At 37.1% G+C, this 24,000-nt stretch overlaps 2 protein-coding genes across 5 annotated transcripts in view; both read left to right on the top strand.

Moving 5' to 3' along the window:
- Positions 1–4,552, top strand: part of LOC136842401 (uncharacterized) — a 29,232-nt gene extending 24,680 nt beyond the window's left edge. For both annotated transcript variants that reach the window (XM_067109660.1, XM_067109659.1), the window contains exons 3-5: positions 220–378; positions 1,212–1,302; positions 1,722–4,552. In XM_067109660.1, coding sequence (XP_066965761.1) covers positions 220–378; positions 1,212–1,302; positions 1,722–2,846 — 1,375 coding nt within the window. In that variant the 3' untranslated portion in view covers positions 2,847–4,552. The remainder of the gene's footprint in view (positions 1–219; positions 379–1,211; positions 1,303–1,721) is intronic.
- LOC136842400 (uncharacterized) lies at positions 1,722–17,480 on the top strand. 3 transcript variants are annotated; one of them, XM_067109658.1, is made up of 5 exons: positions 1,722–1,804; positions 11,730–11,839; positions 13,408–13,566; positions 15,714–15,807; positions 16,353–17,480. In XM_067109658.1, the coding sequence occupies exons 2-5, from the start codon at positions 11,742–11,744 to the stop codon at positions 17,478–17,480; spliced, it is 1,479 nt and encodes a 492-aa protein (XP_066965759.1). In that variant the 5' UTR covers positions 1,722–1,804; positions 11,730–11,741. The 3 variants fall into 3 exon arrangements, with proteins under 3 accessions (XP_066965759.1, XP_066965757.1, XP_066965758.1); XM_067109656.1 differs by lacking the exon at positions 1,722–1,804 and adding an exon at positions 2,973–3,105; XM_067109657.1 differs by lacking the exon at positions 1,722–1,804 and adding an exon at positions 6,164–8,194.
- The last annotated feature ends 6,520 nt before the right edge of the window (positions 17,481–24,000 follow it).

The raw sequence follows: 24,000 nt of genomic DNA, 5'->3' as shown, positions 1-24,000 counted from the left end.
CACTCTTGAGCTGAAGGTGAATATCCTCAGCCACATCATTAAAACTCATGCCACTCACCACTCACTAGAAGTTAAAATTCAATTGCATTGACCAACCAAGAGCATGACTGAATCTCCAATTACATCGGCTGTAGATATTTACCATTAGCTCTTACAAAACAGATAGTTGTCATAATATTGTGCTGCAATGTCTTGATCTCAGTTCACTTTCTAATACAGGGACAATGGAAAATGGGTGTGCAAGTTGTTTGCTGACGAAAAGTTGTACGTCTATGGACACAAAGTAGGGACTAAGCATACAACTGGACATTACACCATAAATTCCCAGAAGCCAATCACTGCTGACATTATGGAACGAGCTCTGAAGCACTTGACCAGGTAAATTTCTTTGTTGAACTTTAGTTTTGGTTTACTGGCATTCATTTGTGGTGGTGTTTTTTACGATTAAATTTCAAGCGCAAACATACGTATGGCTTGTTTTGAGTGTGCCTTTTCATTTCCATATAGGAGGGTGTTAATTCTGGCTTCTGTACTCTTCTAGAAGGGATTGTAGTGCAGTACTTCAGGTTTCATTACATTCAAAGGGTCTGTTCACCCATGTCGCTCATAATCAGTTTAGGATGTGTCTATACTACAGTAAAACACTAAGATCTTAAACACATCAGACACTTATCACATGCATGTCACAAACACGTTGAAAATAAGTTAACTACCACAAGGAGAGAACAAACCTTTGGCAATTCTGGATTACATGGAACCTATAAGTTGCTGACTTGAAATCTATCTATTTTTGATGTATGTGCTATAAGCTGCCGGTGCGTATTTATGACAAGTTTAACTGTAGTGTGGTTGCATTCACATAGGGCTTTACCTTGGGTTTCAGAGCATTCAGAAGTTCACTTGACCAAATTAAATAGTAATCTGCTTGTATAGTACATCCAGGATCATTGTTCTTTGAAATAATTTGATCTGAAACATCCATATTATCAGCTGGTATAGATTCACCGTTTTGGTCCGGTACACTTGGTACCTTAATTCATCTAATTCCTTTAATCTGACAACTTCTCTATTGCCAGCTATTATAAATAAGGCGGCTGCCGGATTTCATAACTTTTAGAAGCTCATCATCAAAATGATTTCATCTTAAATATCTCTTATTCTCAGTCACTACTGCCGCACTAGTGTACTTACTCCAAATTTAAAATTTGCAGGCGATTCCCTCCTTACCACCTCAGAATTAGAGAACGAGATGGTGAACTTTGGTTTTTCAAACCTGACGGTGATGTTGGGCTTGATTTCAAGGTAAGTCTTTCTCCTCTTCCATTAGTTTAAAATTTGTATGTATAATCAGTCTTTCAAATTCATTTTTGAAAACTAGAGGTTCACTTGACTTACTTTAATTTTGTAAAGCTTGATGATGCTTCCCCAAATGAGAATACCCTGAATCTAGCTTCAAAATTTATCAGGGACCACTGTTCTGACGAACAACACATGCCTTCTAAGCCTTGCTGAGCCTTTATCATTATCATTTGTTGCTATTTTCATTTGGATGCCAAATTATTCAGGCAATCATATAAAACTTCATAACCTCCAACAATGCGGCAGATGCTAATTTTAGCACTTACTAAGCCTTTATCATTAAGATGTATTGTCATGTGGATTAGAATACCAAATGCCTTAGGAAGTCAAATAAAGCTTGGTAACATCCAATTCTTTTGCAGGTGTGTGAAAAGGGAACACCAAAGTATCAAGCTATCGATGAGATTTATCGACCATTTGATGAAGTGAACGGTCCAATGAGCAGGTATGTGATGATTCCAGCTGATGACAATGACCCTTGCCCTTTTCCCGACTTGAAGACGAAATACCCTTACCAGTATTATTTACTAGACTGTCCACACCATGCAGTCACTGATGGACTTTCTGCTACGACGTTTGCGAGTCAAATACCAAATATGCTACGCACCGTCTTGGAGGGTAAACAGATAGACGACTCTCCATTAGGCGAGTACATATCCAATGAAGAGTGCATAAGTCTTTACGAGCAATATGCAAAAGAACTTCTTCAGAATCCTGAGGAGCTAACACACCTGAAAAACGAGATTTCAAGAGCAAAAAAGCAGCCACTCCTTTTCGAAGCTTTTCCACCGCCAAAGACGGAAACACCTTGTACCCGACATATCAAGACGGCATTGGATGAAACTTCTGTCAAGAAAATCTTGGGAAAGTGCAAGGAGAGAGGAATCACTTTTGGAAATGTCTTTCAAGGTATTACAACAACTGCCTTGGTAGAATTGGTGCAGGAAGCTGGGGTGAGGAAAGATGCCTATGACATTAGCGTATTTTACACAGCTGATATACGCCGTTACTTGAAGAAGCAAGCCAAACTGGTCTTGGGACTACACATGAGGAAAATGACTGCAGCATATTCTGTTGATGGAAATGTCAGGGATCAGTTCTGGAGTAATTGCAGAAAGATTCAATTGATGAATCAAGAGCTCCTGAAAAGGAAGTCCATAATCAAACAAGAAGTTGTTCATCAATTACATTTTCCATACACTCCGCCTGAGGATTTCTACAAATCTAAACCTGAATTAATAGCTGATTTTCAGTACAATAACATGGGGAATTTGGGAGACTTTGGCAGCAATGAACAAGTCATTTTTACAAGTGCAGAAAATTACTTCCAAATACATCTTTCCAAGTTTCCATTTTATCATCAGCTCCTCAGTTTTAAGGGAAATGTGATAAGCATTCTCAGTTACGCTACAGATTCAGTATCGGATCAGACAGCTTCAGCTCTTGTCGAGAAAATGAACTGTCTTTTCAAACACTTCAGTGAATAGAATGACATGCTTGGGTAATTCTTGGATATACTTTTAAGGAATTTTTTTACTGTATGTTTTGTTTACACGACATATGACATAAACTGGAAATGGAGGGTTATGGAATTTAGGCTGTCAAGCTAAGTGCTGGAACACTTGGACCACTCTGTGCTTAAGGCAGTGAAAAGGAGTCGGAGTATTTAGGCAGCAACATAAAAAGATCCACAACACAAAGATGACGTACGAAGGCCTAAGTGTGGAACTGAGAGGATACTTTTATGTAAGTTTGCTTAGTTACAAGTTAAGAGGGAGTTAGGAGACTGTCATGTATGCCTCGTGTTAGCGCAAGATGTTGTTTAATTACTGTGGGAAATCCCTTATTGTGAACGTGTTCACACTGAGTATTGCTAAGTATTGCTATGCATACACAAATTTGCAATTCTGTCCTCTGTCCTCTGTCCTCTTTAAACTGCCTTATACTACCTCATAGACTAAGATTTTGTTAGTTCTACCTCATGTAATAAGATGCGAGTTTTATTGTTTACTAAGCTCTGATATTTATGACTTCAGCGTATTGTCCAGTGCTGACCTGCGCTGTTACACAAAGAGACAAGCCAAACCTGTTTTGGGGCTACACATAAGGAAAATGACTGCAGGATATTCTGTTGATGGGAACGTCAGTGACAAATTCTGGAATGATTGCACTAAGATTCAATAGCAGACTAAGAGCTCCTCAAAAGCAAGTCCATAATCAAACAATTAGTTGTTCATCAATTACATTTTCCATACATACCACTTGAAGATTTTTATAAGTCTAAACCTGAGTTGGCTGATTTTCAATACAATAACTTGGAGGATTTGGGAGACCTTGGCAACATCGAACAAGTTATTTTTACAAATGCGGGAAATTACTTCCAAATACACCTTTCCAAGCTTCCATTTTATCATCAGCTCCTCAGTTTTAAGGGAAACGTCATAAGCATTCTCAGTAATGCAAAGGATATAGTAATGGATCAGACAACCTTGTTGCTTGCGGAGAAAATAAAGTATCTTTTGAAACACTTCTTGTATAGATGGGCATGTTTGGGTAATTCTTGGATATAATTCTAGAGATGGTTTTTAATGTAACTTCTGTTTACACTACATATGATATGAATTTGAATTTGAGGGTTATTGAATATAGGATGTTTAGCTAAGCACTGGAACACTTGGACCACTCAGTGCTTAAAGCAGTGAAGAGGAGTTGGAGTATTTGGACACAAGATGAAATTATCCACATCATAAAGAAAATGACGTACAAAGACCTAAATGTGGAACTGGGAGAAAACTGGTATATACTGTTTTTAGTTAAAAATTAAGGGGGTAGGAGATTGTCATTCCTGTATGCCTCATGTGTCAGCTCAAGATGTAACTTACCTAGTGCGGGAAATCTCGTGTAGTGAATGTGTTCACATCTTGAGTATTGTTAAGTATTGCTATTTATATACAAGTATCGTAATTTTGTTCTCATGTTTGTTATTGATTTCTATCTAAACGACCTCAAACTACCTCGCAGACTATGATTCTGTGAGTTCTACCTCATGTAATAAGAGGCGACTTCCTCTCGTCTGCTAAACTCTGATACTCATGTGTTTTGAGTTGTGTCATTTACACGCTCATGAGCTTGTTGCTATCTCCTATTGCTTCCTGCTGCGATGTAATCACCATAATAAACCACAGAAAAAGACTGTCTTGAATTTTCCACCTACATCCAGGATATTGTGGCGACAAGTTGGATTAAGCAGTCAACAACTCGGGTAAATATTAGGAGGAGTAAAAGGTGGTAAATGTGACTGATATAAACCCAACAGAGAACATTTTACTTTTAATCTCCTCATCTAGAAAACAGAACAAAAGACGTCTGGTGCCTGTGTTGTTTCAGATGTTAGTCGTGGAAGGAGAAAGTAGAGCAAGTAACTGGACAAGATTAATAAAACATGTGTGATTTAATATAATGAGAATTCTGAAATCATACTGCCATTTCATGTAAACCTTGTATACGCATAAGGAAACTCACAAGACAGTTTGTGCATACTAAGTTCGTTTATTTCTTTATATTCTCCTATTGCAGTTGATGTGAGAGAAACAGTGAAGACCATATAAAATGGCTACGCATGATCAGATTCCTAAGGTTAAATAGGTTAATCCAAAAGGCATATAAATTCGGTAACCTTTTTGGCATGAAGACAAATAATGTTCATATTTTATCTGCTATTGCATTTGAAAATAAGGCGCTCAGAAGAATACTAGGAATTAATTGGAAGGATAGGATATCAAATAACAAAAAGAAGTAACGGGTGTGCAGCCGGTCGATGAGTATGTTAGGTCCCCACGCTGGAAGTGGCTAGGCCATGCGAATAGAAGACGGGGAATAGTACGAGATGCACTAGGGTGGATTGCCCTTGGTAGAAGAGGTAGAGGTAGGCCAAAGGAGACGTGGTTGAGGACAATGAGGTGGGAAGCAGGAGATGAGTGTTAGGGAGATCTTTAGGAGTTAGCCCAGGTTAGAATGTGGTGGCACGAGTTCATCGAGGGCCTGTGCGTCCCCGTGTGTGCCACAGGAAATGACTGATTGATTGACTGATTGATTTATTCGCTACACTTTAAAGCGATGCACCAGAAATCTTGACTGACTTAGTGACTGAATGACTGTGAGCAATCTGCATTAGATCTTCCCAGGTCACTGACACTGGACTTTCGCACCAAAAGTAAACGACAGAAATGAGAGAAAATAAAACAACAAATTAACAGGGAGACATCCGCAACCACCCTCAAAAGGACAGTTTGGGTGACGTCAGGGAATGAGTTTACAAAACAGAAGGATCTCGAAGAAAAATTTTGCCCACTTTAGAAGGCGCTTGAAGTTTCTAACAATTTCGTGAGATTTAGAAAATATGTCTCTTTGTTTTCTAGGTTCCATTGCAGCAATTACCCACCCTCGTCAGCCGACTAGACTCTAAACCTCACCAGAAGGGGATAAAGTCATCATCAGTTATACAGTACATGTATGATACTGATGGTATTATTTAAATAACCTTGTTTAAGACACACAGACAAATATACATACATACATACATATAAATAAATATATATATATATATATATATATATATATATATATATATATATATATATATATATATATATATATATATATATATATATATATATATATATATATATATATATATATATATATATATATATATATATATATATATATATATATATATATATATATATATCCTTAGAAGACAGAGCTGCAGCTCTAGGTACATCTCATCAGGGGAACCATAGGGAAAGGCATCGTACTCAGGTACATTTATTTTGCCAACGTTTCACGCCTCATAGTCGCATCCTCAAGGCTAGAATAAAGATACAAACGAACTTTAAAACCAAGCACTGCATAATCCATTAAAATTACGCAATATTTAATAAAATTCAACGAACATCAGCATGTAGAAAATTTGAAAATAACTTATGAACATCTTAAAGCAGGAAATTATGCTAAACATAAAAAATATGTACAAAAAAATCTGTAAGATTCTAAAAACAGTAAAATTACATAAAACACTGAAAGAGTAAGGCCATTCTGTACCTTATCCTCTCAAAAGTCGGGCAGTGACTGGAAGAATTTCGTGAAAACAAACAACGCACCTTAGGTGATAAACAACTGAAGATAAGGGGATTGTGTATTTAAAGATGGAACTATCTTTTTTTATCATAATGGACTCCAAGACTGTCAGGTCGTTTTCATTATGTACTTGACCTATAATTCCAAAGTCCGCATCATCAATATATGTTTTACATAACTTAGGATGGTTCCTAATATTTGATTGTTCGGGATTTGTTAACCTACTGCCTGTTCTAAAACTTACGCCCCAATGAGAATCTATTCTTACTTCGAGTAAGCTCCTCGCACAACCCACAAAAGTCCCGTGATCACATTTCGGCCGCCTATATTTATTTGTAAACAACATTAGATTTTAGAAGAGGACTAAGGCGGTCTTTCGTTTTGAACAGAGATCCGATCGTTAATGGATTTTTTGGAACGATTTTAAGGTTCAAGGCCGGGAATAATTGTCAGGGACTTTTTTCTGAAAAGGTCACCATGAAAAAAAAAAAGGGAAGCTCGCAAACATGTTTAATTTTGGTTCTGTCAGAACCGATGGTACCACCTTGAACCTAGCATCTGGCATTTTCCTAAGTACTTTAAACAACAGCTTGTCTGGGAAGCAGTTATTTTTAAGATATTGGGAAAGCAAGTTAATCTCCCCATTAGAAGTAAACCAATTAGAGGCATGGTTGAAGGCCCTGTGGAGGAGAGTTGAGATAGTACTGAGTTTAAAATTATGAAAACAAGAACTATAAAGGTTGATACCTAACCCAAATAAAAGTCTTTTTCCTAAAAACACCGGACCCTAAAGCATCTAGAAAAGGAATCTTGTTATTTTCTTCTTCATCAAGCGTAAACCTAATATTAGGGTGTAGGGTATTGACAAACTCTGAGAACTGCTCTGCATTAAGCTTGTTCCGGAAGAAGGCGTTTGCAGAAAAACGTATAAAACTGAATGCTAATTCTGCTTATATTTATCAACAACATTCATACATGTTTCTGCAATTTGAATGGGTAGGATTCCGTATCTCTTATGGTTAAGTATATGGTTTAAGTTTGTGACTGCTTGATTCCGGATTATCCTGGATTATCTTTCTGTTTATTACCCTTTGACAACTGACCATCTGGTATTCTTGTTCTTTCCGTTTACTTTGTAACCTTTTAATCTGTACCTCATTTGTGGCCAGGCGATGCGTTAATAAACGTGAAAGCGCTTGTTACCGAACTTCTGCCTGTCATTTTCTGTGGGATTAGCTTATACACTGAAGTCACGTACATCTACCGTGATTTTTAAAGCAAAGTTCGTTATATAATCGTAATAACTGACTAAGTAGCACTGGATACTTTAAAACATTTCTCTGAATCAGAAGATCTGTGACTGACGAATATTCTATTTTTAGGTGCTTATAGAATGAAATAAGTGGAAATGGGTATTTCAGCCGGGTCTTCTGATAAAGCACTGGGTTCACTTTTTTTTTGGTTTCATACTATTGATAAGACGGTGGTTTTTCCCAGTCACTACCAGATACGATGGACGAATGTTACATTATGTCTTTGTGCAACTCTCCTGCGACGGTTATTGCCGAAAGGCTCGCCAACACGGCTGGGATTCTTACCAGAAGCGTCTCAGAAGCTAGGATTTCCGATCTCCTCCAACGTTTGTGGACTGTGGTTTTTCTATAATCCAAGTCATTGTTAACAAGTCATTGTTAAGGTGAGTCTTGTGGTCTTGAAGCAAGCATTTTTTTTTTTATACCTGACACTGAAACCGGTAGCAACAGAGCGCAAGAGAAGAAATAGCATGTGGCAGAGAATGAAGATGGTTAGATGGATGTGTGGAGTGACAGAAGTGAATAGGATCGAGAATGAAAGAATAAGGGGAAACTAAGTTAAGTTAAGTATACCTTAGTTTTACCAGACCACTGAGCTGATTAACAGCTCTCCTAAGGGCTGGCCCGAAGGATTAGACTTATTTTACGTGGCTAAGAACCAGTTGGTTACTTAGCAACGGGACCTACAGCTTATTGTGGAATCCGAACCACATTATAGCGAGAAATGAATTTCTATCACCAGAAATAAATTCCTCTAACTCTTCATCAGCGGTCGGTGGAATTGAACTCTGGCCCATCGAGCGACAGTCTGAAGCTCAACCGACTCAGCCAAGGGAGAGATTTACTACAGTGGGAGAACTATCAAAGAAGGCCCAGGAAAGAACACTGCCGTGGTATGGCCATGTGATGAGAAGGGGAGAGACATATGTAGGGAGGAGAGCGATGCAGATGGAGGTGCCTGGTGGGAGAGAGAGAGAGAGAGAGAGGAAGACAGAAGAAGAAGATAGGTGGAAACATGCAGTCAGAGGAGATCTGAGAGACAAATTACTATCAGGGAACGATGTATGTGATCGAACCAGGTGGAGGAAAGTCGTTAGAAACATCGACCCTGCGTGGCAGTTGGCGAGGATGGAGAAAAAGAAGATTAAAACCTGTGGCAAATATACAAATATACTTTAAATCCTATCAGGAGCTTGTAACATTGTTTTGGTGGATGCTGTGGTCTTGAATGAAAGTACTTATGATAATTATGTAAACGAAGGATAGGGGACTGCACAATTCAAGGGAAAATGGGAAAACGAGTCTACTGGGCGAGTTTAAAGAGATTGGGACTTTCAATCGCATCACAAATTTGGCGAACAGTTCTCCAAGGGAGTTTTATGATGCGATCGCTGACAATGATAATGACAAGTACTAATCTATGTCATAATCATTATATTTTCGTATTCTGTTACCACTGGTATCTTTCCACTAATTCGTATGGTGCTACATTTTAATCTCGGTAAGTACCCTCTTTAAAATGTACCACAACAGGATCAAAAGTTTTAATTTGCAATTATGAACGATGAAAATATTTACCGACAGCACCTTGAACAGATATAGATGGAAAGTAGAACTTCAAACAGGTCGACTTTTTGCTTAGCAAGTCTCCGCCCTCTTTCCTACAGGTATTGTGATTAAAGCAGAGTTGTACAGTTTGAATAATAATAGGCTAGTTATTTTTCTGTAAAAGGAAAGTATTGTGCCGGCTATGTCTGTCCGTCCGCCCTCAGATCTTAAAAACTACTGAGGCGAGAGGGCTGCAACTTGGTATGCTGATCACCCACCCTCCAATCATCAGACATACCAAATTGCAGCCCTCTGGCTCAGTAGTTTTTGCTTTATTTAAGGTTAAAGATAGCCATAATCGGTTCAGAGTTTTATGGGCCGTGGCTGAGGCCACCACCGGACCGAAAACTGGATTGCGCCGGAGAAACTTCGGCGCATTTTTTACTCGTTTCTATTATTTAGAAAATTGTAAGCAAGCAAACAAAGAATATGGTAATTAAATGTGAATATTCCTTGACAGTGTTTATTTTTATTATTTTCCTCGATAAGAATCTACTAATTCCAACTGCTTTTTCACTACATTTTAGTAAAGCGATGAATAAAGAACCACCAACTTGCCCCATAATCATCCGCAATTTGTCAAATTGCTTCGATTATTAAAAAAAAAAAATGATTCACTTAACACATCAATTTTTATTTGATGAGAGTCGTCTCATCATTCCTAAGATACAAATAAAATTCACATTTATTTCTTATTTATTTTTACTCGAAGCCTAAAGAGCAAATTAAAAAAAAAACAATAAACGACTTTTCATATTGTTGCTGATTCAAGATAAGAGTTTACTGTCCGACCCCCCCCTTTTTTTTTTTTGGATTACGCTGGTCAACTTTCATTGATGTACTCTTTGAACCATTAATAGTATATCGTTATAAAACCAAGCATCGTTACCATAGTCAAGATGAACAGTGTTTTAACCCTGAAGTGATTAAAATGATCCCTCTCTCTCTCTCCTCTCTCTCTACAAGAAAACTTACAATTGCCTGACATCATGAAATAGGATATATATATATATATATATATATATATATATATATATATATATATATATATATATATATATATATATATATATATATATATGAATATATATATATATATATATAAATATATATATATATATATATATATATATATATATATATATATATATCTTGATTGATCTCACAAGTATAAGTTATCTTGCAGTGAGAAAGAGATAGATGGCATTTTAATCAACTCAGGGTTAAAAACAGAACACATAGCACTGCTGTTTATCTTAAGTATGATGACGATGCTTGCTTTTCAGGACGATGTACTGTTTATGGTCCAAAGACTACACCAGGAAAAGATTAACAAGCGGAATCTAATGAAGAAAAAGTGGCAGATAACAAACTCTTATACTGAATTAAAAACAATATGGAATGCCATTTATTATGTTCTTTTCATTTGCATTTTAGGCTCCAGTTATCATTGTTATCATTGCTCAGAAAATGAACCCTATTCATATGGAACAAGCCCACAATGGCAGTGACCTGAAATTCAAGCTTCCAAATAATATGGTATTATTATTATTACTACTACTACTATTATTATTATTATTATTATTATATTATTATGTTGTAAACATGTACAACCTCCCCTTCTGTTAGTGTCCATGGAATATTTCAGATATATTAATTGACATAATTCTTCAGGAAAATTTTTAATGATCAAAACTGCAGACAGGTTATTTTTCTATATGATTACCCATTATAACTTTGGATTGATAAGAGGCAGAATGTGAATGAACATGATAATAATCACGCATCATTAAGCTTTAATTAAGTAATGAATGTTGAAAAGTAATATACATACACACACACACACACACACACACACACACACACATATATATATATATATATATATATATATATATATATATATATATATATATATATATATATATATATATATATATATATATATATATATATGTGTGTGTGTGTGTGTGTGTGTGTGTGTGTGTGTCTGTCTGTGCGTGTGTATCTCTATATAACATTCAGGATCTGAAAATTAAAGTAGTTAATGCTCAGATAACTATCGTTCAGGAAATTGCTAATTACACTCGAAACAATAAGTGCGGTCATGTTTTCAACCCACTAGCAAATTAAGCAAAAGACTTTCAATCATTAACAAATGTCTAACTTCATTATTTAAGATGTATATAACTTCCTTCAGTGGCAAAGACCACTCTCCATCCTCCTTTCTCTTCATCCTTCACTTTCTGTTTCCCGGAAAGCCGTTTCTGTCAGTGATTCTGATTCTGAAGATTTCCTGTCGTCTAACAGACCTACCACGAGATGTTGAGGCTCAACAACAGGATATTCCGAGGATTTGATCATCTCGCATCGCCTTTTTTCTCTAGACGAATCTCTTCTTCAAAGACCTGCCTTAACAGGTAAGACTTTGTCCTCCAGTGACTTAAATATTTTCATTATCTCCCATAGCCTCTGTTTTCCGATATGAATACATCATAAAGGCCCTTATTGGGTTGGGGTGAGGGGGGGGGGGAAGATTCAATGTCCATGATTATCCATGTTAGGTTGGGCTGGGTGGGGGATGAGGTTCAGTGGGTGTGATTATCCTTAGGCATGCACTGGCAAACCCCATATGCTATCCAAATATAGTATTACAACAAACCCCCGTATTCGCGGTCTCACTATTCGCGGGCTCACGTATTCGCTGATTTCTCTATGGAATGTATCTACCTATTATTCGCGGAAAATTCGCCCGTTCGCGGTATTTTTCACTGAGAAATATTCACTAATTACTGTATTTTCATATCATTTTCATGACTAAATGCACTTTTTGTGATAAAACTATTAAAATACTCGGTATAAACATTTTTAGAGTTTTTTTTTTAAACTATCAAAATAGTCAGTCCTAAGTGTTTTTAGAGGGGTTTTAAGTATTCACGGATTTTAGCTATTCGCACGGGGGTGGGGTGGGGGGCCAGTATGGATCCCCCGCGAATACGGGGGGTTTACTGTATTCATAAAAGATAAATTCCTAAGCCTCTTTGCCATAACAAATTATGAAACTGTAGGATGGATGGATGTATGATATTTAGGGCAAAAGCCCAGGCACTGGGGCCAACAAGGCCATTCAGCGCCGTAATGGAAAGAAAATAAATTTTAAAAGTTTTTCACATTAATAAATAAAATGAAGTGATGTGACCAATAAATAAGGGCTGTTAATGAATGATTATATACATAAAAAAAAATTAATGTCATTAAAATTCTACTTTGTAATAAATTATTAAATAAAATTAAATATCGTTAAAATTTTTAATACACTTTAAAAAAGAGATGATAGCAGAAATTATCTCCCAAAATATCAGATCAGCTTCCTGAAAATATCCTTTTTGGTTTTATCTGGGGCATTCCCACTGTTAGTGTCTGTCACAGTAAGCACACTCTGGAGATGAAACTGTCCATTAACAGCTTTTCCTTTTTCTTTTCACACATTCCCACTTGGCCTGTCCATCTTCAACTTTACCTGCTGCAATTTTCGTCTTTCACTCAAGACCAAATCTTTTGGGCCACTTTTATGAAATTTTGACAATGTGACTCAGAGGTCTCGTTGTATATTGACATTTTATCCAAGTGGGTCAGCCTCTCTCACCTGTGACCTCTTCATAAGCATGCAAAATGTACTAGGTACCTGGGTTCTAGCTTTGGGACAATGTGTAACGCCTCTTAATGGCCAGTTTTGCCACTTGAAACCTATCTTATATCATGAAGCTTTTTTTTTTTAGATGGAGATAAATATCCACAGCTGACATCACGGAAGCTTATACTGCTCACCACTCACCAAAAGGAACAGTTCAAACACGTCAACCAGCCAGGAGTGAGTAGGCATCTACAGTACAATCGTCTCGGCTGCAGATGTTTCCCGTCGGCTCTGGAAAACCGACAAGTGTAATGATCCTGCAATATCTCGGTCTCACTTCACTCTCTATTGCAGGGACAATGGCAAATGGGTGTGCAAACTGTGTGATGACGAGAAACTGTACATTTATGGCCACAAGGTAGGAACCAAACACACAGCTGCATATTTGACCATAAATTCCCGGAAGCCCATTACTGCAGATGTCATGAGACGGGCTCTGAAGCACTTGCACAGGTAAAGTTGCTTGTTAAACTTTGAGTTTTAGTTTAGTGCTTTTTATTTGTGGTTTTTTTTTTTTTTTTGTAACGACTAAATTTCCAGTGCAAGAATAGGCATGGTTTTTATCAATGTGTGCTTTTCATTTATGCATATAAGGCAGTGGTTCTTAACCAGGGGTGCTCGCACCCCTTGGAGGTGCGAAGCCAGTTCCTAAGGGGTGCAAGATGCCTAAGAATAATTAAAGCAAATTGTATTTTTATATATACATGGTATTTTTCTGCAAAAAATAGAATAAAATAAGATAAATAAATAAATAATAATAATAATAATAATAATAATAATAATATTATTATTATTACGTATTATTATTATTTTCTTATTTCAGCAATTCATGGGGTGCGAGAACTGACTGCTGATTTGAATGAGGTGCACGCAAAGAAAAAGGTCAAGAACCACTGAATTATAAGCGGATAATTCTACCTCTTGTACTTGAAAAGACGATCTGCCATTTTGCTTTTCTGCGAAGTACCCATTTTAGTTGGCATGCTCTTAGCCGAGAAAATATATATATATTTGTACAGGAATATCTGAAAGCATACATATTACTGTGTATTAAATATTGCATGCTTTCTTTTGCTCTGCATTTTTCCCACTACATGCAGGTTAATGGTAAAGTTTCATTTTAAACATACATTTCACATAACATTGAAAAATGTCTAAAAATGTTTCTTTTTTTTTACCTAAAAATTGTTAATCTTGAATAATTTTATCAGCAAACTAAAGCTTCAATATTCTCTAATTCATCAAAGGAATTTAATATTAAATATCTCTTATTACCAGCTTAGGGTGTGTCCACACTACAGTAAAACGTGTCATCAACACATCAGAAACTTATCACATACATACCACAGATAGGCTGAAAAAAGTCAGCTACTGTAAGTACAGAACAAATCTGTGGCAAATCCTGGATAATAGGATGAAACATTGCTTACGACTACCAAGAGGCCGCTGACGCACATTTAGTCTGTTTGTGACGCGTGTGCTATAAGTTGCCAGTCTGTTTATGATATGTTTAAGTTCCTCGCTGGGTGAGTGGGTTCCGTTCTCAGCTACCACGCTGTTGGTCGCGAGTTCGAATCGCCGACCGGCCAGTGAAGAACAAGAGGAATTTGTTTCTGGTGATAGAAATTCATTTCTCGCTATAATGTGGTTCGGATTCCACAATAAGCTGTAGATCCCGTTTCTAGGTAACCAACTGGTTCTTAGCCACGTAAAAATAAATCTAATCCTTCGGGCCAGCCCTAGGAGAGCTGTTAATCAGCTCAGTGGTCTGGTTAAACTAAGATATACTTTTTTTTTATGATACGTTTAACTCTAGTATGGGCTCATTACAATATAAGCTTCACATTCAGTTGTAGAACATTCAAAAGTATTGTCGTACTTGGCTATTATTGACAATTTAGGAGATTTTCTTAATTCTGCTGTATTAGGGTGACTTTTTTCCTGCCAGCCTTGCTGTGCTGAAAGGGTTAAGTGTCCTTATCATCTGCTTGTACAGCACCAATGTTGGTTCCAGTACTCTCAGATTCTCATTTCTTTGAAATTGTTTGATCTTAATTAAACCTTCTTATCATCAGTCAGTACAGATTCACTGTTTCAGAAAACTACATTCAGAGCCTTAAATCATCAGGAAAGTTTAATCTTTCATCTTTTTTATTATCAGCTATTAAAACCTCATTGCCATGGTGGCGCAGTGGTAAGGTTCTCTCCTACCAGTCGAGAGCACTGGGGTCCAAATCCCGCCGCTCACTCCCGCCGCTCACTTGTGGCTTGGAGATGGCGCCATTGCATAAACCCGGTGGTCCGCCAACCTAGCGGTTTGAAAACTAGAGAGGGTTAGTAAGAGAATAGGTACCAGCCCTCGGGCGGGGGTGTTAAGAAGTGGAACTAGCGACACTCTGGCCACATGTCTTGGGCAACAGGACTTCTTCCCCACTGTCTGTCAGCCTAAAAAACCGGAGTTCAGCGCCGGTCCTATGAGCCTTGCGAGGCCCTGGAGGGCTTTAACACTTTTTAACCTAATTATAACCTTACTGTTTGATTTCATAGTTTCATATTATTAACACCTTTTACACCACTGACTCTGAATTTAAAATCCGCAGGAAATTCCCTCCTTACCACCTCAGAATCAGAGAACGAGATGGCGAACTTTGGTTTTTCAAACCTGATGGTGGTGATACTGAACTCGATTTCAGGGTATGTCTTTCATATCTTCCGTTAGTTTAAATTCTGTGTATAATTAACCCTTCAAATTCTTTTTTGGAAAGTAGAGGTTCGCTTGACTATCTTAACTTTTGTAATGTTTAATGATGTTTGACCATCTGAAAATATCATGAATATTGGTTCAAAATTTTCTGATGACCTCATATTATCAGAAACAACACTTCTTTTCCCCGCTCTGAGCCTTCATCATTATCATTTATTTCTACCTATTTATTTCTTTTTGTTTATGTCTATTTTCTTAATTAATTATTTTCTATTCATTTTAACACTATCGTTTGTTTATTTTCACTTGGATACCATATAACTCAGGCAATCAGACAAAGCTTTGTAACCTCCCATTCACCTGATGCATAAGAAGAGAACATCCATGTTTTGATTTATTATTTTAGAATTAAGACCAAGACTATATGTAATTTTAGCATCTACTAAGCCTTTATCATTATCACGTATTGCCAACATTTGGATAACAAACAGTAGACGCAATCTAATCAAACCTTTCACTTCTGGTCATTCGACAGGTGCGCGAGACGGGAACGCCAAAGTATCAGGTCATTGATGAGCTTTATCGACCTTTTGATGGAGTAAATGGTCCAATGTGCAGGTTTGAATTTATTCCTGCTGACGGAAATGACCCTTGCTTGTTTCCCGACCTGAAGGCGAAATACCCTTACCAGTATTATTTAGCAGATTGTCCACACCACGCAGTCATGGATGGATTTTCGAATATTTTGTTTTATAGTCATCTGCCGAATATCGTTCGTACGCTCTTGGAAGGTAAAGAATTGATAGATGACTCTCCAGTAGGTGAGTACATTTCCAATGAAGAGTATTTGCGTATTTACGAGAAATGTGCCCAAGGACTTCTTCAAAATCCTGAGGAGCTGACACGCGTGACAAGCGAGGTTTCAAGAACAGACAAGCGGCCACTCCTTTTCGAAGCTTTTCCACCGCCGAAGACAGAAACACCTTGTACCCGACATATCATGACACAATTGGATGAAACGTATGTCAGTAAAATCTCAGGAAAGTGCAAGGAGATGGGAATCACTTTTGGAAATGTCTTTCAAAGCATTACAACAACTGCCTTGGTAGAATTGGTGCAGGAGGCTGGCGTGAGGAAAGATATTTATGACATCAGCGTACTGTCTAATGCTAACCTGCGCCGTTACATGAAGAAACGAACCAACCCGATTTTGGGACTGCACATGAGGAGAATGACTGCAGCATATTCTGTCGATGGAAATGTCAGGGATCAGTTCTGGAGCAATTGCGCTAAGATTCAGTTGCTGAACCAAGAGCTCCTGAAAAACAAGTCCATAATCAAACAAGAAGTTGTTCGTCGATTACATTTTCCCTACACACCACCTGAAGATTTCTACAAATCTAAGCCTGAATTAACGATTGATTTTCAGTACAATAACATAGGGGATTTGGGAGACTTTGGCGGCAATGAACAAGTGGTTTTTACAAATGCAGGAAATTACTTCCAAATACACCTTTCTAAGATTCCATTTTATCATCAGCTCCTCAGTTTCAAGGGAAACGTGATAAGCATTCTCAGTTATGCGACAGATTCAGTAACGGATCAGACAGCTTCAGCTCTTGTCGAGAAAATGAAATGTCTTTTCAAACACTTCAGTGGATAGAATGACATGTTTGGGTAATCCTTGGATAAGATTTTGGAAGAAATCAGATGGTAACCTGAAACCAATAGACGCTTCAAGCAGGGGCGTCATTTGTGGGGGGCTGCTGGGGGGCGGGGCACTTGCCCCCCCAAGACACTGTTGGCCACCCCCGCAAGACATGGTTTGACCCCATAATAATAATAATAATAATAATAATAATAATAATAATAATAATAATAATAATAATAATAATAATAGACGGGTGGATGCGGCACACCTCTTTGCGGGTTTTACTAACTCAATACAGCTCTTATATGGCTTCAAATTGCTCCAAAATGCGCACAAATTTCAAAAAATTTCTCGGGGGGCTTACATTGCCCCCCCCAAAACCCCTGATAATAAGGCTTGCTTCACTCGCTACCCGACCCACACCATAAGTTCTAAACCTTTGCCCCCACTAAGAAAAATCTGAAATGAGGCCATTGGATGCTTGATGTAATTATTTATCTAATATGTATTCATCTTTCGTTATTGCTGACATGTATGTCTTAACGTAAGTGCAAGACATGTAATATAACGTCGTCGTTGCTGACTGCAAGATGTTGCATCTTGCTAAAATGTATAAGTATAAGCAATTGCTGTTGTGCTAAGTATTGAATTCGACGCGCAGGCTTCGATCCTGTGAGTTCTACCTTACGTATGTCGGATATGATTCCTCATTGTGTATGTTTGTTATGACTCTGTTATATTCGCTTTTGTATTTTGTATATTCTTCTACGACCTCTGAACACGTAGCTTAACAAATAAACGCAAGCAAGAAGATTTCTCTTTATCGTCCTGGACCCTCTGCGACAAAGAATGGGATGGTCGAACATAGATCAAAATACCATCTTGGAGACGTCATAACACCTTCGCTATTAACTCATGTAATGGCACATAAGGAAGTCGACTATTTTTACATATCTAGTATATCATTCTGTGGCTGCATACAGTTTAAAAATCTTTTATACTATGCTTCTTTTTCCTTAGGTCGCGAAGAACAGTGTTATGTGTTGTCCAAACTAGGTCTAACCACTGACATAACACATTTTCTTTAGTGAGGTACGATACAGAAAACGATTAAATGGAAGTTACACTCTTCCATTTTCTTTCGATCACAGATGTATTATCCAAGGGCTAGAGATTAAACAGGTCAATGCCTCAAGTGAAATGAAGTCTTACGAGTTTGACTGGAGAGGTCAACTGGAGCCCGCGACCTCCACTCACCTACCTCAGGTCACCCAACACCTGTCAGTCAGGCTTTGAGAGCAGCATTTTGGCTTTAATCTCTTCCTCGTGAAAACAATAAGGAAGATTTTTTTTTTTTTTTGGTGTTGAATGATGTCTTGTGGAGTATTTGAAGACAGGGTATAAAATACTAGTGACTTGATATAACGAGAACTCCCTGATATCATAAATTGTCACTTCTGGGGTGAAAATCAAGCTTTCTGTCAGAGGGACACTTTTCAAAAAACAAAAAGACATGCGGGCCACTTGTGTGTCTGTATGTATATAAAAAAGAGAAACATCCTTTCACTTATTTTTCTCTAGGGGGGCCACTTTCAAAATCAAACGGGCCACTTTTGGCCCACGGGAATGGGCTGTGTGGAGAAAAGGGAAGTCAAAATTTGAGTCTGTCCATGTTGGCATTGAGTGCTCTTACGGATATTATAAGAGAAATAATGAAAACAATATTACTCATACCTCGATTTACGTCATTTCGAGTTGGGTAATTTTCAACTTGACATCAGTTTTTCTACAATGATAACAAGAAAAGCAAATCTCATTGTGTCACCATTATTACTATTCAGAAGATGAACCCTATTCATATGGAACAAGCCCACCACAGGGACCATTGATTTGATATTCAAGCTTCCAAAGAATATCATGGCGTCCATTAGAAAGAAGTAACAGAAGGCACTAGGAAATAGAAAAAAGAAGAGGTCAGTTAATATAAAAGAAAAAATTACAAATAATAAATAAACAGACAAGGAGAAATGTTTTAGAAAGCAAAGCATCGCATCTTCGCTTGAACTTTTGAAGTTCTAGTTGCACAGAACCCTCAGGGAGGCTGTTCCACTGCTCGAAGGTGCGAGGAATAAGGGGCTTAGAACCATTTTTGATGATTTATTTTGGGTATTCTTTACGTTAGTATCAAGGAAAATATATACTTTTACGACAAATACTGCATATACGTTGAAGTATGTTAAGGTTTTATCTATTTCCTTGTGGTGTCTAGAGGGAGCCTAAGTCTTGTTTTAAGGGAAATAATTTGTTAAGCCTTTTTTATAGATATAAATCATATATTCAGGAACCAATTACCTGTTGAGCAATTGCGCATGCGTCAAAACCCTGGTGTTAATTAGGTTCTCTTGACAGGTATATAAGATGCGTAGCCTTTGCTTTGCATTAAGGTTTTTCATATTTGTTGAGAGGATACTAGCAATTAAATTTTGACTTGATTTTGACACACACATATATGTATATATATGTATAACTTAATCATGAAAATATGGAACGTGATGAATATATAAATAAAGACAAAATCCATGAAGACGACGCTAAGTAAAGGACAAGAAGTCGAAAGGCCTTGCAATACTCCATTTTTTATCATTCCTTCGTGGATTTTTATATTTATATGTATATATGTATATTATACATGTATATATAAATACAGTATATATATATATATATATATATATATATATATATATATATATATATATATATATATATATATTATAAACTGTCTTCATATTCAAATTTTCGCTTATGGTAGGCGAAACACTTCTTTTACTGAATCATTAAACATCCAGGAAGTTTAAAGAACTTCACCAATGAAGTTTTATCACGATCCACGCAGTCAGTGACAATACCGATAACTTCACTTCTCCGAAAAAAAAAAAACGGGAAAGTTCTATTTTACTGGGACAGAATGTTAATGAAAGCACGACCGAACTTTTCATAATCAGGCCGGAATCTTAAAAAGCAGCTGAGGAATTTGGGAATTTTTTTTTATCGTTCCCCAGTGAATTACACTTGAGAATATGTACTTTTAATAGATGATGTTTTCGCCTGACTTCTAATGTGTGGACAGAGGAACTGAGTTTAGAACCTTGCGTGATTATCATTTCCTTATTTGATGGTTTCATCCTTAAAATTACTTGTTAGTTTTCTGTATAAAAACTATTGTGCCGGCTTTATCAGTTCGTCTGCACTTTTTCTATCTGCCCTCAAGTCTTAAAAACTACTAAGGCTAGAGGGATGCAAATTGGTATGGTGATTATCCACCCTCCAATCATCAAACATACCAAATTTCAGCCCTGTAGCCTCAGTAGTTTTTATTTTATTTAAGGTTAAAGTTAGACATAATTGTGTTTCTGGCAGCGAGGTCACCACACGACCACCGAAAGTTAGATCTATTTTCGGTGGCCTTGATTATACGCTGTATAGAAAACTCGATTTCTCCGAAGAAACTTCGGCGCAATTTTTACTAGTTTTTCTTTCTCGTTACTTATGTCAGTGTTCTTCTCGTCTGAATATCAAATTCGAGCATTTTGCCATTTATTGACTCCCTTCGCCTCTCTAGCCATTTACTGACCCTTTGACCCCTTAGCCAATTATTGACACCCTTTGACCCCTTAGCCATTTATCGACACCCTTTGACACCTTAGCCAATTATTGACACCCTTTGACCCCTTAGCCATTTATTGACACCCTTTGACCCCCTTAGCCAACTATTGACACCCTTTGACCCCTTAGCCAATTATTGACACCCTTTGACCCCTTAGCCAGTTATTGACACCCTTTGACCCCTTAGCCAATTATTGACACCCTTTGACCCCTTAGCCAATTATTGAGACTCTTTAAGCCCTCAGCCAATTATTGACACCCTTTGACACCTTAGCCATTTATTGACCCCCTTTCGATCCCATGGGGATTCATCGACTCCTTGGATGGTCCTGTCAACCCCTAGGGGTCGTTAATGGACACTTTTGCACCTCTTCCCTCGACACCTCTCTCTCTCTCTCTCTCTCTCTCTCTCTCTCTCTCTCTCTCTCTCTCTCTCTCTCTCTCTTTCGATAATCAAGTCAAACTCCACGGGACGGAATCAACAATGAATTTTAGTCCTTTCTCCTGACGAAGGGATTTTCTCCTGACGAATGGAATTTCTCCTGACGAAGGGATTTTCTCCTGACGAAGGGACTTTCTCGAGGGGAACTAGAGTCTGATGACATGGTTCGTGAGTCATTTGCTGGGCTTAGATCTCTCTCTCTCTCTCTCTCTTTTACACTTGTAAACTTTCTCTCAAAATGAATGTTTTTTTTCCGAGGATACTTTAATATATCCATGTTAAATCTGGTTCCTTGAATATATTTACTTAAACAGCATGTATCTCTCTCTCTCTCTCTCTCTCTCTCTCTCTCTCTCTCTCTCTCTCTCTCTCTTTATTATATATATATATATCTATATATATATATATATATATATATATATATATATATATATATATATATATATATATATATATATATATATATATATACATATATATATCATATATATATACACACACACACACACACACGTAAAAGTGTCCTAACAAGGAGATTGTCGATTCTCTTCCTTCCTCTTCTTCTTCTTCTTCTTCTTCTTCTTCTCCTTCTCCTTCTACCTTTTTCGGAAACGACAACAGAAAATAGAAGGAAAAGATGGCAGAAACTCACTATGAGTTTGCTCTCTCCTTTCCTCGAAGACTTTTGCCTCTTCCTCTTCACTCTGGGTCTTTTATTCTCTGCTGGGAAGAGATAGATGGATGGATAGATAGATAGGTTGATAGATAGATGGATAGATAAAGGACAGGTAAATAGATAGATAAATAGATGATAGATAGATAGATAGATAGATAGATAAATAGATGGAAAGATAAGAGGATAGATAGATACATAGATAGATAGATAAGGCAAGAGAGAGAGAGAGAGAGAGAGAGAGAAAAGAGAGAGAGAGAGAGAGAGAGAGAGAGAGAGGGGAAAAGAATTCTTTGAGAGAGAGAGAGAGAAAGACAGAGAGGCACAGAGAGGACCTTACAATTCAGAAAAGAATGTGAGGCTTAGAGAGAGAGAGAGAGTCTTGGATGGTCTGGGAGAGAGAGCTTATTCTTAGAGAGAGAGAGATGAGAGGTAGAGAGAGAGATAAAATTATCGAAAATTAATGTTATTAGAGAGAGAGAGAGAGAGAGAGAGAGAGAGAGAGAGAGAGAGAGAGAGAGAGAGAGAGAGAGAGAGAGAGGGAAAAAGAATTCTTTGAGAGAGAGAGAGAGAGAGGCACAGAGAGGGAAAAGAATTCTTAGAGAGAGAGAGAGAGAGAGAGAGAGAGAGAGAGAGAGAGAGAGAGAGAGAGAGACTGACCTTACTCGACCTTCCTTATCTTGACCTTATCAGAGCGACCCGACGCTTGCAATCGTGTTGGGAAATCTCAGAATTTTTCTTTTTCTGCATTAACAGACATTTCCTGACTCTCATTTGATTACGGTAAAACACAGCGGAACAAAGTAAAGCTCACGACAATAAAATAAATAAGAATTACATGTGCATAATGTGACGAATCTCTCCTCTCTCTCTCTCTCTCTCTCTCTCTCTCTCTCTCTCTATAAACTGATCACAGAATGAAGGGGAAATTGCAACCTAAACATGATGTGGACACTAAGAGAAATCTCTCTCTCTCTCTCTCTCTCTCTCTCTCTCTCTCTCTCTCTCTCTCTCTCTCTCACACACACTTCTTGATTATGGAACAATATCCAAATAAAATATATATGCATATATACCCATTTATATATATGTTTATATATATATATTATTATATATATATATATATATATATATATATATATATATATATATATATATATATATATATATATAAACTAATAAAAATCAACACAAAGACAGACACCGACAAAATATATCTTCTCCCTCTCTCTCTCTCTCTCTCCCCCCCCCCCCTTTATTTATCTATCTCTCTGTCTATCTATTTCCCCAGTCTCTCACTCCCTCCCCATAAAGGAAAAACCAAAATGAAAACCAAAGAAAAAAAAAAGAAATCCCCAGAAAAAGAGAAGAGCAAACTGCATATCTTGTTAGTGGACAGAGCGACATTGGGTCCATATGGTGAATTTTCTCTTATCTTTTCTTTTTCTCAAGAAAAAAAAAACCGTAGCAGAGATTTGGTAACTTTTTCCGTCGTTGGAGTTTCATGTTGATGAATATACAAAAGTGTTTATTTATATATAATATTGTTTTTAGTTGCGGCGTTATAAAATTTCTCTTCATTTTAATTATGGAGGTCAATGTTAAGGTATAGAGTAACATTATATATATATATATATATATATATATATATATATATATATATATATATATATATATATATATATATATATATATATATACATATAAAATCAAACCTTTCCCTTATAGCATCCTCTCTTTAATGAAAACAAAAT

The sequence above is a fragment of the Macrobrachium rosenbergii genome, chromosome 10 (genome assembly GCF_040412425.1).
Source record: "Macrobrachium rosenbergii isolate ZJJX-2024 chromosome 10, ASM4041242v1, whole genome shotgun sequence".
NCBI lineage: Eukaryota > Metazoa > Arthropoda > Malacostraca > Decapoda > Palaemonidae > Macrobrachium > Macrobrachium rosenbergii.
The sequence above is the reverse complement of the archived record's forward strand: the minus strand, read 5'-3'. Positions and strand labels throughout refer to the sequence as shown.

Bases quoted from the DNA above. Each gene is read 5' to 3' on its own strand.
- LOC136842400 (XM_067109656.1), top strand. From the start codon at position 3,061: ATGACGTACGAAGGCCTAAGTGTGGAACTGAGAGGATACTTTTAT. The intron at 3,106-11,729 runs GTAAGTTTGCTT...GTCGTCTAACAG, and splicing joins AACTGAGAGGATACTTTTAT to ACCTACCACGAGATGTTGAG. The intron at 11,840-13,407 runs GTAAGACTTTGT...TCTCTATTGCAG, and splicing joins TCAAAGACCTGCCTTAACAG to GGACAATGGCAAATGGGTGT.